At 40.7% G+C, this 16,016-nt stretch overlaps 1 protein-coding gene across 1 annotated transcript; it reads right to left on the reverse strand.

Moving 5' to 3' along the window:
- Positions 1-3,381: 3,381 nt before the first annotated feature.
- On the reverse strand, positions 3,382-14,502 carry LOC143856831 (uncharacterized). The gene is made up of 4 exons (XM_077367129.1): positions 14,103-14,502; positions 12,922-13,019; positions 3,880-3,948; positions 3,382-3,793 (listed from the first exon to the last, which is right to left on the reverse strand). The coding sequence occupies exons 1-3, from the start codon at positions 14,329-14,331 to the stop codon at positions 3,895-3,897; spliced, it is 381 nt and encodes a 126-aa protein (XP_077223244.1). The 5' UTR covers positions 14,332-14,502; the 3' UTR covers positions 3,382-3,793; positions 3,880-3,894.
- Between the last annotated feature and the right edge of the window lie 1,514 nt (positions 14,503-16,016).

The following is a 16,016-nucleotide window of genomic DNA, read 5'->3' on the forward strand; positions in this document are numbered from 1 at the left end:
TTCTCTCTCACTTTCTCTTTCTTTTATTTCAAACTTTAGGAAAAAAAAGTTACCGTTCAGGTGAACAGTACCGCTGCACTATAACAATAAACCTAGTTTTCTGGTGTTGTCAGAGGACACTAAATGGTATGTCTATTATCGTTGGTCCCCGTCGTTTTAGTCGATTGAGGATTTGATATGTGGTTTTGTGCCAGTATCCTCTTCTTTCTCGGCTGCTTTTCGGTTGGAGCTGGTGATGTGACTCTGGGTTTTTCTCTTGGTCATGGTTGTGGTCGGAGCAGTGTTAGTGTCGTAGTGGTGGTAGAGAGCTTTTTTGGTGGTCATGGTCGTGGTCGTGGTTGTGGGGGTAGTCGCGAGATTATTGGAAGTCATGGCTGTCAATGGGATGGGTGTTTACTGTAAAATTTTGGCATGATGGGTCTGTTGAGCGATTGAAAGCACGGTTGGTGGAAAGGATATACTAAGACCTATGGCATCAGCTGTTCTGAGACTTTTTTCCGGTTTCCAAGTTACCCTCAGTCTAGGTTCTTCTCTCCATTTATGTTAACTGTGACTGGCCCTTGTACCAGCTTGATGTACTTTTCTTCACAGTTATCTTCAAGAGGATGTCTATATGGAGCAACCACCTAAGTTTGTCGCTCACGGGTCGAAGTATGTTTGCCGGTTGCGGAAGACAATATATGGTCTTAAACAGACTCCTAGAGCTTGGTCTGGCAGGTTTAGTAAGGTTGTGATTCGTTTTGGGTTGAGATGCTATGGTGTGGAATATACTGTGTTTAGTCGCCAATCTTCAGCCGGTCACATTGTACTTGTTGTCTACGTGGATGATATAGTGGTTACTTGCGATGATATAGTTATTCAAGAGTTGAAAACCTTTCTCAAGGAGGTGTTTCAGAAGAAAAACATGGGAAAACTTCGAAAATTCTTGAGTATTGAAGTGACCTGGTCATCTCATGGTATTACACTTTCTCAGCCCAAGTATGTACTTGGCTTGATGAAACTGGATTGTTGGGTGCGAGACTAGTCAGCACTCCCATGCATCTGAATAGTAAGTTAATGGAGGATCCAGGACAGTACAGAAGACTAGTCGAGAAACTCAACTACTTGAAAATCACAAGACCTGATATTTCTTTTGTTGTTGGTGGAATCTGACAGTTTATGGAGGTTCCTAGGTATCCTCATTGGGAGGTTGTCTTGAGAGTTGTTAAGAAATCCTTCATATCCTAACTCGTAAGGCTTTGTTTTACGAGAGTGTTTCACCTCTGTAGTGACTAAGTGCATTGACATGAAATCAGCCTTTCACTCTTTAGTGAAGGGCTGAGATTAATCTCACTAAATAAACATGTTTTTTAATCTCAGCCCTTCACAAAAGAGTGAAAGGCTGACTTAAGGGCGATGCACTTGTTGGACAGAGGGTATGATACATATAAAGAGGAGTTTTGGGTGATGATACATATGGAGAGGAATCTTGGAGATGACCTATGGTGTAGGCAATTCTTATCTCCAACTACTCCACCTTTATTTTATTCATTCTCAATCCCTTTAATTTTGGGACGGTTCAATATTTGTATATTTTATTTGGCATTCTCTTCTCAATCCCTACAATTGAGGGATTGCATTGTATGTCATTGTTGCCATTAGAACACTACATACCTCTCTCTATGGTTTTACACCAAAGTTTCTTCCTTGGTCTTCATATTTTATTGTAGTTGCTTTGCACCACTTTTCTTCAGAAACAACCTCCTGTTTTATATAATATATAAAGCTTTACAAGGAGTTTTATTGCCAGGTCTTTCGGAAATTGTTTTTGAAGAAAAATGAAGGGAGAGATGGCAAAGCATTGGTGAGCTGTGGAACCAAGGAAAAGAGAGACGAGAGAATGAAATGGAATCTGCAAAATAGGATTCAAACTCCATATGGATGGTCAAAATTAAGGAGCTGTTCATTTCCCTGTTAGTTTTGGATTTTGAAAACCATTATGAGTCCAAAACTAATTAATGAACTCAAAATTAAACGTAAATTTGAGTCCAATAATCCGTTTTGGACTCACAATCAATTCTCAAACATGTTAAGTACCTAACCAATACACCAAAAGTTCCAAAACTGGTGGAACGCGTTAGGTTAGGCCCTTTTAAAACTATCTCATACAATGTTGAGTCCCACCTAGTACCATACCTAGGTAGGCCCCCACTCAGGACAGTAACATATCACCATGCTTCCACATCTGCCATCCCCGACGGTGTGACAACTGGCCTTTTTTTCCATATAAACCTTTCAAAAAGTTGCCCCTTCGGTGGGGTCCACTCTCTGGCAACTTCACTCTGGCGGCTTTCGCTCTGGCTTTTTACCAGGTAGTCCTCTCCACAGGTCACCCCTCCCATGACTCGAACACGGGGTGTGGTAGCTGCTCTAATACCAGATGTTAGGTACCTAACCGATATGCCAAAAGCTCTAGAGCTGATGAACATGTTAGGCTAGGCACTTTTAAACTTGTCTCATACAAGGTTGGCTCCTACCTAGTCCCATACCTAGGTAGGCCCCCCACTCAAGACCGTAACATACCCAACTTGATAACATTTTTCTATCGAAACAGAAAATAGAGAAGACGATAGAAAAGGATGAGGATTGATAAAACGACAAGTTAATTCGAGGAAACTCAAGGCTTCAATGTGCTGGTAGCACTCTGTGATTATTTTCTTGCTCTCAATAGCCATACGACATCCACACTATATAGAAATGGAGAAGAGTAAAACAAGAAAAGAAATCAGCAAAATATGAAACATAAAGACAAAAATTTATTGCAATATAGAAACATATTCATAAGGAAAATAATCTGAATAAGGAAAACTCGTTGTAACATTCCCCTGCCCTTAATTTCAACCTTGTCCTCAAGGTTGATTAGTAATAAACTCTGTAAATTTCTGCTACACTAGGAAGACATCATGCTCCTTCTACACTAGGCTTCCCATACAATAATTGCGGATCATAGTCACACTTCTTCCACCTTTGCCCTTAAGAGTCACCCTTTTCCCATTCAACTCTACTCAACTCAACTCAACTCAACTAAGCCTTTGTCCCAAATTAGTTGAGTTTTGTTTTATTATCCAAACTCGTGGCATGTTGCGTAGGTTCTTTCTCCCTAACCAGAGTAACATGTTTGGGTAGGTTCTCCCCAAGGGCGTGACTGATATGGGACTGAAAGAGCTTCAAATTGGCTGCCACTAGCTTTTGGGAATCTTAAGAGTAAGACGGGAGACCATTAATCAAACACGAGGGATATCACCTCCATAAAAATCAGTGTGTACAAGAATGACAAATCCAATGCCGTTTGCTCTATCCCTAAGTCCCTTCTAATTTACTGCATTCCTTCAATTTTGTTAGTTTATCAAAAAAGTAAAGAAAGGACTGTAGATATTCATAATGTAATTTGCAAGTCCATGAATACAACCAAACATTCTTCAAGATGAGAGGAGGCTCAACAACTATTCAGGTTGTGGCTTCTGATTTCTAATAGGTTAATAAATATTCAATATTCAATATTCAAAACTAGTACAAAATGCCAAAGGAACGGTGCAACGGCTATATAAATTTAAATATGCCACACTGTTAATAGGTGTTGTGCCATGACAGAGGAGAGAAGTAACAACGGTAATCAACCGTTTGGATCGAATGGGGATCTCTTCCCAAGGTTCTTAGTAACCATGCACATGGCATTTCATCCAATTAAGCCATCACATATATATGATCTAATCATAAAAAAAGAGATCTTCTCATCCTCGCTACATTTAACAATCTGCAGATTCGCAATATCTCATGTTAAGAAACTCTAAAGCAAAAACAACACATGGACTTGAAAAAACCATTGATCCAACAAATTACCTGCTTACAGCCTTGTTACACATCTGCCCGTTTGTTTGCCACCTCTTTTGGTTTTATGCCTTCCTTTTCCTGCGAGGGATCAATTTCAGCAGTTTAGGTCCACTTCTTAAAAAGGTTATGAACACCATGAGATTTACTTGGCGATGGGAGATCAATTGTATGGCTTACAAAATAAACAAAATTAGAATTAAGTTGTCCTGTCTGTAATTAATTTCTGGTCCGTGTGTAATCTTCACAGATCAAAGACTTTGCTTGACTCAGTTGCCATGATGGATTTTGGCCTCTTGCGTGAGAGTAGGCAATAAAAGGTTTATGGAGCATTGTGTCAAAAATTTCTAGCTTCATTCTCAAATTTCTAGACACCTCAATTCAATGGAATTTGCAAAGAGACTTGCTAGTTGCCAGTGTTGTTGTAATTGGACAAGTTTCCAAGGAATCATGCATGGCCAAAGAGTTAAAGAAAATCGCCCAATATTGGTAAGGGTTGCGATACAAAGTTTTCACATTCAAAATTAAAAGATCAACCCATGTATTCTTAGGGCGTGTTCGGCAACTATTCTTTTACGGGATTTTCCCCTTTTTTAGGAGGGGAGAATGACGAAACCCAAAAAAATCTCAAAAATCTTGTTCGGCCGCGTGACCTGCTAGGGTCCGTTTCCAAAATTTCAGCTACTTTTTCGACTAAAAAATAGGATTCCTTGAAGCAATAAATAACTGTTTCTAAAGTTTCTCATTTTCCGCCGGATTCTTTAGGCGAGAATGAGAAGTGTTGCCGAACATGGCCTTAATATACTGCCATGAAAGAAAATGATGGACATGATAATTCTACAACACTACAGAGAGTGATGAGCAAGTTGTTTGTTTACCATCCTTTCTTAAGCCTAGCGAAGACATAGAACAGGTGTTTGATGAGCAATTTATGAAGTATCTTGTTTAATGGAAAAAAAGGCCATTATCTACTTGTATTTGGATCCCTGCGAAGAATTCCAGTGAAGAAGCCCTTACCTCTAAAGATCGCTACCATTCCATTTACCATTCCATTTACTCGACAAGGTCAAGTTTTTTTACTCTTCTCAAGCGAGAGAGAATATGGGGACCACCAATTTCGAAAATTAAATGGGGGGCTAAATATGATGTGGGTTCCACTAGAACTTCATTATTATTTTCATGGTGAAAAGCTTTTATTAATAGAGAAAGAAAGAGCATAGTCCCCAACTGACGTGGTCAATACATAGAGGGAAGATAGGCTGAATCGAAATACAATATCAATAGTCATCCCTTCTCACAAAGGGAGAAAGTCGAACACCTCCAACCGAGATCTATCAACACCTGCCCAGTCTAGCCTATCTGCTTCGCTATTAGCAGAATTCCTGACATGTTGTAAAGAGACTGAAAAAACACCCACACAGTCTTGGATCTCATCCACCCATTGTCCAACCGAGATCTATCAACACCCGCCCAGGCTAGCCTATCCACTTCACTATTAGCAGAACTCCCGAATACTGAAAAGAGACTGAAAAATCACTCACACAGTCCTAAATCTCATCCACCCATTGAGCGGATCTCCACGTGCGGTGATGACTCCAAGCATCCATCAAATGACATTTAGGGAGTCCCCTTCCACTACCAACAAAGGCAAAAAGCTCCCATCATGAGTCTTAAACCCTGAAGGACCGCCCTTAGGTTGGGTTTTTTTTTTTTTTTTTTTTTGAAAACAAAAAAAAAACCTGAAGGACCGCCCTTAAATCAGCTTCATTAGAATAAAAAATTCTTATGGGACTAGAAAAGGCCATCTTTAGGCCACCAATATCATCCCTAAGCAATCCACCAACCTCTACCGGCCTGGGATTACCCAAGCTCGAACCATCAGAATTTAACTTATATGGCCCTGCCTGAGGGGGGATCCAATTTGGAAAAGGGGCTTCCTTTGACTCACCGCTAACACAAATCTCCCCATCGCTGCCACAAGCCAAAAGGAGAAACAAACCCGAAACAAGGGAGAGATTTAACCCAAAATATGGTGAGTCAAATGATTTTGGTGAAAGCGAAAAGCGAGCCTTTGACCAAGTTCCAAAACAGCCGATCATTTCTCTCCTTCTAGATCAATAAAATGGTCGCTAGCCCTGTTTGGTTGCTCAAAAGCAAGGAGATCATTGGCTTTCAAGCTCTAAGGATCTTCCAATGAATCGTCGGATGCTGCTTGGTTGCCATATTTGCATTGAAACTAACTTTGACACAGACATGTTTGAGACATAATAATTGCCTTTTTTTCCTACGTGGCACCCATGTGGCGGAAATGTTCCCTCCTCTAATCTTCCAACCAAATTTCACCATGTTGATGGAATTTTGGTGGAAAAAGAGTAGAAAATGTTGTCTTATTCTCTTTCTCTCTCTTCCACTCTCTATTTCGGTAATGACACTCCTAAATCTTCCATTATTCTTCTAAAGGTTTGACGCGCAACCAAACACTACTTACCGCTCTTTTACTATTCTCCTAGACAACACCTAGACATCTTCCATGCTTGTCAACTCCCTTTTGACTTCTTCTTTCACTAATGTCAGTGTTTGGTTGCGCGTCAAACCTCTAGAAGAATAGTGGAAGATGTTGGGGTGTCATTACCAAAATAGAGAGTGGAAAAGAGAGAAAAGAGAATAAGACAAGACCTTTTTCTACTCTTCTTCCACCCAAATTCCACCAAAATGGTGAAATTTGGTTGGAAGATTAGAGGAGGAAACATTTCCGCCACATAGGCACCACGTAGGGTAAAAGGTAATCATGATGTTTGGGAGTCAAAGGAAGTTTCATTGCAAATTTGGCAACCAAACATACTTCGGAAGATGCCTAGAAGATCAGCGACGTTTGAAACGTTGTTGATCTTCTAGCCTCTGGCAACCAAACAGAACTAGAAGTCTAGAAGAACAAATCTCCACATAATTCTCCCTTTTCTCTTCCAAGGAGATATCGACGAATATTCCAACAAGTCTTCCATACAAAATGGGGAAAACCCAAGAAATTCCAAATCACCTTAGAATGATTTGGCCCCAAATATATCTAGAGAATTTTCAATGGATAAAAATATGATCCAATGATTCCCCTGCCTGGATACCAAGCTTCAACATATGACTATTTCTCAACTAATCAACCGTAAGGATCTTACCCACGAAGGCAGTCCACCCAAAAGCACACACTCTAGTAGGTTCGAAGTGGCAGAGTGCAATATGATAGTAGAAAGACTTTCCAGTGAAGCAGCCACAAGAATCCCAAATCCAAACCCTTTTAGCCTTTCTTCTTAGTATAACAGGAGTTTAGAGAATCCAACACTGGCTATTCGATCCACCTCTCTCAAAATCCCATCCCCCCCCCCCCCCCCCCGCTCTCGCGAACTCCACCTTCCAAGAGATTCGACCATCCTCCTGGTGAAAACAGCCTTTGACGAGAGCTTCATTATCTTTGGCAACCACCAAGAGATCGGGATACAAGGTACAAAAAGGAGCATCACCACACCATAGATCATGCCAAAAAATTATTCTATAAAACTATTCATATTCATAAGGCTAAATTACTTGTTAAAATTTCAAATTTCAATGTTAATTGGGCTCAGCCAGTAGTTTGTTTTAGTTAGGCTTTCACCGCTTTCACCAGTCACCCACATTCTAGTTTGTTTTAGGAGTTTTTATATGATGCCCGACCGTCAAAACCTCAAGGGTTGGGTGGCAAACCACCTACCCTTGGATTTTGATCTGGTCAAAACACCTTTTTTGAGTGTTTTGGCCAGATCAAAATCGAAGGGGCAGGTGGTTTGCCACCTAGCCCGTCTGATTTTGACGGTCGGGCATCATATAAATTATCTTGTTTTAGTTAGGCTTTCACCATTCACCCACATTCTAGTGTTTTGTTATTAGGATTTTTTTGAGATTTCAATGAGATGCTTTTGGAGAGGGCTTTTCTACTTAACGAAGGCCCACATGTTAGGGTTTTAAGTTAAGAGAAGAATCTAGAAGTCATGGGCGAGATCAATCGCAAAGCATGATGATTTTATGAATGAGAACTCTCTTTGCTTCTATGCAAGTGTGGATGTGATGTTTATAGTCTTGGTGTGATTCTTGATACCCATAGTCTTGGTGTAATGTCTAGATGCCTTGATGCCCATTGGTGTGATGCATTTGGTTTGGTTAGTGTGATGCCAAATATTTATCCTTCCATCCTCTATTTTGTTTTCTATTTAAGGTATCTTGATCTAACTCTTGCTCTAATATTTGTATTTTTTATTATTATTGTTTCTATACCAATCTTCTATCCTTCCATAGCTTCATTTTTCTTAATCTCAAAGTTGTCTAGGGGCTTAGGTTTTCATCACCATCCCCATGATCAGATTGACCAGGGTAGTTTGTCCATCTAATTGCATTCAACTCATTTAGGTAATTTTTTTTTGTTTTTTGAATGGTAACTCATTTAGGTAATCCTAATTCCTAATTTCATTTTGTTTGCACATTAGGATTCTTAGATCTGTCATTTTAATCCATATAATTACATCCCTGAGTTCATCTCGAACCTAAATCATCAAAAATCCTAGATTCTCTCTCTAGTTCTCTTCCTTTGGTTATGCATTATTTTTTGTATCAAGGCTACAAGAACTAGTTTTCCTCTCGTGTTGTCTTACATCAATTGATATATCCACGAGAAGGCCAACCTCTCTAACCTTTGGTAAGCCCACAATGAAATCCAAATATGCACTCTAATAGGTCCTCTGTACACCAAAAAAAAAACTCTAAAAGACCCATTGGCCAGGCCCCTCCATCTTATCGTGGTGACAAGGCAAGTGTCACAAGCCTTTTCTTTTTCGCGCAGACAAACCCGTGTGGTGCCCTCAACATACACATATGCTAAGGCCAACCTTCTCCAGCGCAAGGCCCTACACGCCCAACACCTCTTGATGTTTTGTGCTCACAATCTCCAAGCTGCTCAACAGGCTACTAAGCTTACTCTTGACTTGCGCATCTTTAAGCCCTCCCTCGATCAGCCTGCATCACGAAATCATTGAACACAAGGCTCTAAACCCAAGTGCAAGTCCATCCAGTGCAAGGCATGTCGATGCCACACACCAATTCGAAGTCTTATGACCCGGCAGTTCAAGGCACAAACCTATGCCGTGAACTAGTCCGCAAGGAGCGTCACACAAAGCAACTCCAACCATCTTGAGGCAAGGCTAGGTACAACCGCGCTCCACTCGGCCAAACCTAAAGATTTAGGTGCTCACACCACCACATCAAGGGACAATTTGCAAGCTTATGGCAAGAGCCCACTCTCCTGCTCGGAGAGGTGAAGCCCACCAAGGAATGAGGCACTGTCTGCCACATCCCAGTCCGTCAAGCCTGAATGCTTGGTCATCCAAGGAGCAAGCATGCCCCATGGACTAACCCGAAAGACTTGTGTCCAGCGAGAGTGGCTATAGCCACCCAACACGAACTCATGGAAAGCCTAGAGATTGGCCTACCCTCAAGACGTGCCGCGGTGGAGAGGCAAAGTATTGTTGGAGCCTCACGCACCATCCGTCCTTGCAATCAAGATTTTAAATTTCGGTTTCGAGGGTAATTTCTGTCCTCACCGAAACCAAAATTTTAGTTGAAATCCTGAAATTTCAGTAAAGGCGGTTGAAATGTCGTTTTTTTTTTTTTGGGGCCGAAATTTCGGACAAAATTTCGGCAAGGGAGATGATATTTTCACTCCCCCAGCATTACGCATGCGCTCCCCTTATAACATGATTTGACGTGAAAAGTGGGCAACTTTTAACGCTTTTTGACGTCAAATCACGTAATAAGGGGGCACATGCGTAATGAGAGGGGGGGGTGCAAATATCATCGCCCTTTTGGTAATTTTGGCTGAAATTCTGTAAAGGAATAACAAATTAATATTTTATCAAAAATTTCGGCTAAAATTTTGAAACTTCGACCGAAATTTGGTAAATTTCGGCAATTTCGGTTCAGAACGTTTCGGTTTTGGTCCTCACCGACATCCAAAATTTAAAACCTTGCTTGCAATGCAAGTGGGAACCCAACTCAACATGCACTATCTTTGGCCCCCATCCGCGACCAACGAAGCTGGAGCATCTCTCTAGAAAACTCATGGTCTGAGGCTCCCTTAGAGCACGCTGACGAACTTCAAGTCAATCTCCCATTGTGTCTCACACACACAAGCAAGGTCCTCGTACAGCCCTTCAGCAAGCCACCAAGGTTACGCTTACGACCCACAACCGGTTGGGCCTGGGGGGGCAGCATGTCATGGGAGCCCAACCCCCTAAAGGAATGGGGCAATCAGCCCTCTTAGAACGGAGTGCCCACCAAATGTCTTCTGCCAACATACTTTTGAAGACAGAGAGACGAGGCCACTTCCCAGTCATAATTCCAACTACATCCCTGTGACACAAGACAAAACATATCCGTCCACATCATCACCCATCATGGGCCAACAATATCCTAGTTCCAGCAAGGTCAACATGTGTTGGATCCCATGGTGCCTTGCTCATAGCTTCGCATGGCTCTCTTTGAGAGAAGTTCCTTCCTGAGATCTTATCGCACGCGTACAATCGGCTCCCAGTAGTGACTTGGAGGCCATCTTGGACCCAACACCGACAAGTCTTCCCCTACACAAGCTACATAAGGATCTTTGAACACGGGTCCGTCTTGAGCCCCTTAACGAATTTGGTCATGGAAGTTGCTTTTGAGTCAACCATGGTAGCAAGTTCATCCAACTTTAGGGAGGTTTACTTGGCCTTCTGATTTAGCATGTATACCACTTGATTAGATTTATCAAGCTTGTACTCTAGCACCATGCCAAATTTAACAAGAGAATATTTCCAACGAGCCTACTTCGTGATAGCTTATTTTGCATTAGAAAATAGCTTGTGGCCACATTAGTTGTCTCTTTGACAAAATTAGAGTGAAGTCTCTCCACATGGCATGGAAAGCACCACCACAATCATTTCCTTCTCTTGCATTGTGTATCTTTGCTTGATGCCATTTAGCTACCGGCACTCATAAGCAATAAGATGCCCTCCCTGTATTCAACACTCCCTACCAATAGTATAAGGCATCTGTATGGACCTCACAAGTCCATCTTAGTTTAAAGCAAAAGACCAAAATTTAAACTTAGAGCTCCATTCAGAGGGAGGCAAGGCAACCCTGAAAGGTGCTTCCCCAGAATTGTTTACAAATCCTAGAGGCAGCTTCCATTCTGTTGGCTGGGGGTCCTGAAGTTCTATGCCTGTTTTGAAACAACAGTTCTGGTCCCGAATATGGACAAAAGGCCTGAATAGCTTCCACTTCGTTGTATAAATTTTTGCCTAGGCATAGCTCATACGCTGACCATAACTTCTTCCATTTTTACTTCCAAGACCGTTCCAAAGATGCTCCCCAAGGCGTCCACGGTCGATGTTGCCCATACGTGAAGAGGGATTCCGATGAATTTGACCCAGATTGCCTTCGCCTCCTGCTGGTATTCCGGGCCCCACACAGAAAGAGAGTGGAGAAAGATGCCACAAGTCTTTTCCCCATCTTCAAGGTTCTGGATGCCAGCTCCTCATTCTCAAACATGAAGAGTACCTCATTCTCTTCAAGAATGTTAGGCATGGCAAGGGTTGGAATGTCCCAAAAACATTTAGCCCAATTCCATAGATCGTGAAGATTCCAGTCCTTCATTTTTATCCTACCAACCAAGCAGGGTTTTAGAATTTGTATTCAACCTTCCACTTCCTTTCCAGATATTGATAAGGTCGGAATTCCTTCCTCCGAGCTGGTTAGGATCTCCCTTGAGTCAGGCCAAACCCCTATTTGCCCCCTGGTTGGTAGTCTCGGGATCTGCAAGACGGGTGACAAAGACAACCTCAATGTTCCTATCATTCTCCCATATTGGCACCACCGACAGTTTCTTCGCCATCTAAAGTTGCGGTAACAGCATCTGGAGCAAAGCCAGTCCCCCCGCCTCAATTTCTCCCCCATCGTCGAAAGAGTAGACCACTCTCTCTCTCTTCTTTTTCAATGATAAATCATGAAATTTGGCACTCATATAGTCATACCATTCAATCACCAAGGAATTCCTGAGCTGATGCCATCTAGAATGTCAGTGCATAACCCCGACTCATTAAATAAAGAAAATATTAAGTTGTATCAGATTCCTTTTACATGAAAAGCCAGATGAAAGAACTGAAGTATATTCAGCCTTCAAATCACCCTGCTAACATACTGAGTTTCATGGCAGTTCACATGCATAAATAGTTCAAGGATTCTAAACTTCCATTCTACTTCCTTCCAGAACATTATCTGAATCCATCCTCGCAATACTCTTCTAGGAGGGATAAAGAAAGTCCCCATTGAGACGATAAGGAGTCTACAAATTTACCGGTTGCACTTTATCCAGCCCATGTACTACGAGATCAATAAGTATGAAGAAACAGCAATAAGAGATCAATAACAATCACTAGGGAAACAGCAAGAAGCTTCCCAATCCAAGCTCATCAAACAGGTTCAAAATCCAAAATAAAGAGATGGCTAGAGTCTTGTCCAAGAAACAAATAGGAATGCAACAACTTGCAACACGTTCAGTTGCTGAACAGTAATTTGGCACTAGAGTAAAATAACATGCTCCACATATTTTCAGGCCAATCGAACTTTCGGTTGATGAACACTAATTTGGTACACCAACTCTTAAAGCAACAGAATTCTCCATAAGATAAAAAGAAGTAGAGTAAAAGAAAACTAACACTTTGATTTCCAACTACTCCTAACGAAACTTAAACCCAAAAAACAGTCATTCCTTATTTCAAAGAACACCCATAAATCTACTAGTTACCTATCCACATCTCTAACATAACTACCTGGGGAAAAAAAAAACACCCTATATTGGGCAGAATTAGGGAAGGAAAGGAAAAATTAAGAACTAAACAAATCAGATAAACCTCTCGTACGCACTCATCAGATCTGAAAAGTAAACGAAAACCAGAATTCCAAAAAACAATCCTAAAAAGCCCAAACAAGAACCAAACTCACCATGCCCTTGCTTTCATAGTAGTCATTCAACGCCCACTGATACTTCGACTGATTCAACCCAAACCAGTCCGCTAAATACTCATCAAAACTCGAATGCACTGCCAAAAACACCAAAACACAAAAATCCTAAATTAACAAAAATAAAGCATAGATTATCAAAAACATACCATCTTGAACTTTAGCAACAGCATTCCAGAAGAATCCAAAAACACCAAAACCCTAAAAACTCTAGATTATAAAAAATAAATCATAGATTAGCAAAAAGATACCATCTTGAATTTTAGCAACAGCATTCCAGAAGAATCCAAAAACACCAAAACACAAAAACTCTAAAAACCCTAGAGTATCAAACATAAAGGATAGATTATAAAAAAGATACCATCTTGAACTTTAGCAACAGCATTCCAGAAGAATCTAAAAAGGCCAAAACACAAAAAGGCTAAAAAACCCTAGATTACCAAAAATAAACCATAGATTATAAAAAAGATACCATCTTGAACTTTAGCAACAGCATTCCAGAAGAATCCAAAAACACAAAAACTCTAAAAACCCTAGATTATCAAAAAGATAGCATCTTGAACTTTAGCAACAGCATTCCAGAAGAATCCAAAAACACTGATTCGTGCCTAGATGGGTCCCATTTAGAATGGAATAAATTACTTTGTTATTTTAGAGAATAAGATCAGATCTAATAAGATTACTAGATCTGATATATTTAGTAGCTGGATAGATTATAATACTAATTTAGATTAGGATAATCATTATCTAGTTATTTTTATTCTTATCATAAGATCTTTCTATGTTTACCCTGGAGTGCTTTATATAAGCACATGATATTGTAATGGAAATCAAGGAATGAAGAAATCATCTTAGAAATTGTGTCTTTTTTCACAAAGGAGGATTGATCCTTCCCTCGAAGTCGAAGTGGATCAAGAGGCTGATCTTCCCTCTAAGCAAATCAATCACGTTACGAACCAATTCGGGTCCGTAACAAACACCAAAACACAAAAACTCTAAAAAAAAAAAACCTAGATTACCAAAAATAAACCATAGATTATCAAAAAAGACACAATCTTGAACTTTAGCAACAGCATTCCAGAAGAATCCAAAAACACCAAAACACAAAAAACTCTAAAAACCCCAGAAAATCAAAAGTAAACCCTAGATTATAAAAAAGATACCATCTTGAACTTTGGAAACAGCATTCCAGAAGAATCCGAACGCCGAATTCGAAGATCGATGACTCGACTTATCGAATTGCAGCGGCGGAGGTTGAACAGGAGGCGGAATTTTCGGCGATTCGGCTAAATTTGAAGAGGGTTTTGGTGTTGATGGTGGAGTTAGAAAAACTGTATATCTCCCTGCCTTTCCTATTATAGGAGGAGGTGTTGATTCTCTCGATGTAGCCATGGTGATGATAGAAAGCTTTAGATCAGAGAAAAATGGAGGAAAGGGGAATCAGATGAGGAAAGGAAAACGAGTTTCCATGGAAAAAGAAGGGAAAGTTGAGGGAATGTGAAGTGGAGTTGGGGTTTGATGGAGTGGGGATTGTTGGGGAGTGAGGAGTGGTTTTTAAACCCTTGGCTTGGACTCTCTCTGGTATCTTTGTCAATGTATTATTTTAATTGAATGGGAGATTGGCACTGGTTTTTGGAGAAATATCGGAACTGCCATTGGATTTTGTGTACTTTTTGCTAAGGTTTGATTCGGGAAATACGGAGATTGCCAAATCCAGTGGATTTTAATATGACGAAACTACCCCTCACGTCAGCGTTTACGGAGGGAAATACTTGTTACGGTTTGAAATTTGAAACTCATTCTGTTGGGAAAAGTGAGGCATCACCAAAATGATCTTGGCCGTTCGTCTAGTGATCAAGGAAAGATTAGATGATTAGGCCCATTCATTGAGTGCAGTTTTTAACGTGTGAGATCTCTGATCTCTGTGGTAAGGCCCAATAGTTTTTTTTTTTTTTTTTTTTTTTTTTTAATGGTGGCGGGGCCCGGTAGTTGAACAATCTAAATAAGTGAAATCACATCGGTGGGCCCAATAACAACTATCTCATAAGTCATAATACAAGCCAATGAAAAGTGTTTTTATGTGGTGGGGCCCACATAATTGGATGATCTAAACTATTCATGGGTTTGGGTCCCATCCTAGATACGTCCTGCCCTAAAATTGGGCTTCACTGGATGATCTAACCTTTCAATTTATTTTTATTTTTTTATTATTTTTTTTTTTTGTAACGAAGGGTGTCCCCACCCCTTTTCGGGGGTAGGACTATTTCCCTACGGATGCGCGCAATCACCCGGAAACCATGCACATCGGGTAAGCAACGGGGGATTCGAACGCTCATCACTGGGGAGCAAACCCATGACTTTACGCCAGAGAGCCACACCCTTATAGTGCCGATTTTTGGAGCATAGAGTATCTCCGGCGGGGACAAACACATGAATGATTCAGCCCCACAAAGCAAATCCACAAATTTCAAATATGCCACTGGCAACATTTATGTGTCCAACCACAATACAATCCAAATGGATTCCAATATGTCTTTTACTTGATTGTTCATGATTGCATAATAATTCACCCAGATACAGGTAGGGGAATGATAAATTCGCCCCCTTTTCTTCCTAAGCCACCTCTTGTAGTGTAAAAAGAGAATCATAAATACACTGAAGGGGTTGGTCTGGGGAAGAAAGGGATACGAATTTATCACTGCTCTATGGAAAATACTGTGTAATATGATGTGATTAGATCAATTGATTTGACTAGCAAACTCAAATTGGGCATTGATGTGTCGTATAACGTGATTAGATCCGTTGAGAAAGGCAAATGACATCATTTTACTTTGCTTTGAGGTTGAGGGAAACACTATTTTGGTGGGCAAAGGGATTTGATGATTCCACCAACCAAATAGTACTATCAATTGATTAGATCGATGGGATGGGTTACAAGGGAACGGGCACCCTCCCTCTAACAGCTAGCTTTTAGCCTTTTAGGCTCTGTTCACTTGAGTTCTCGGGAAAGAAAATCTCCAGGAAACAGTCTCTTTTTTCCTTGACAAGACAGAATTCTGGTATTCACTTGCTTTCCT

The sequence above is a fragment of the Tasmannia lanceolata genome, unplaced genomic scaffold, assembly GCF_043159265.1.
Source record: "Tasmannia lanceolata isolate RefF3 unplaced genomic scaffold, GAP_Taslan_0.1 ptg000023l, whole genome shotgun sequence".
NCBI classification, from domain to species: Eukaryota; Viridiplantae; Streptophyta; class Magnoliopsida; order Canellales; family Winteraceae; genus Tasmannia; species Tasmannia lanceolata.

Excerpts from the sequence above, each read along its gene's own strand:
- LOC143856831 (XM_077367129.1), bottom strand. The coding sequence starts at position 14,331 with ATGGCTACATCGAGAGAATCAACACCTCCTCCTATAATAGGAAAGGCA. Across the intron at positions 13,020-14,102 it reads TGTTTCCAAAGTTCAAGATG|TGCATTCGAGTTTTGATGAG; the intron begins GTATCTTTTTTA and ends TGTTTTTGGCAG. Across the intron at positions 3,949-12,921 it reads ACTATGAAAGCAAGGGCATG|GAAAAGGAAGGCATAAAACC; the intron begins GTGAGTTTGGTT and ends GATCCCTCGCAG.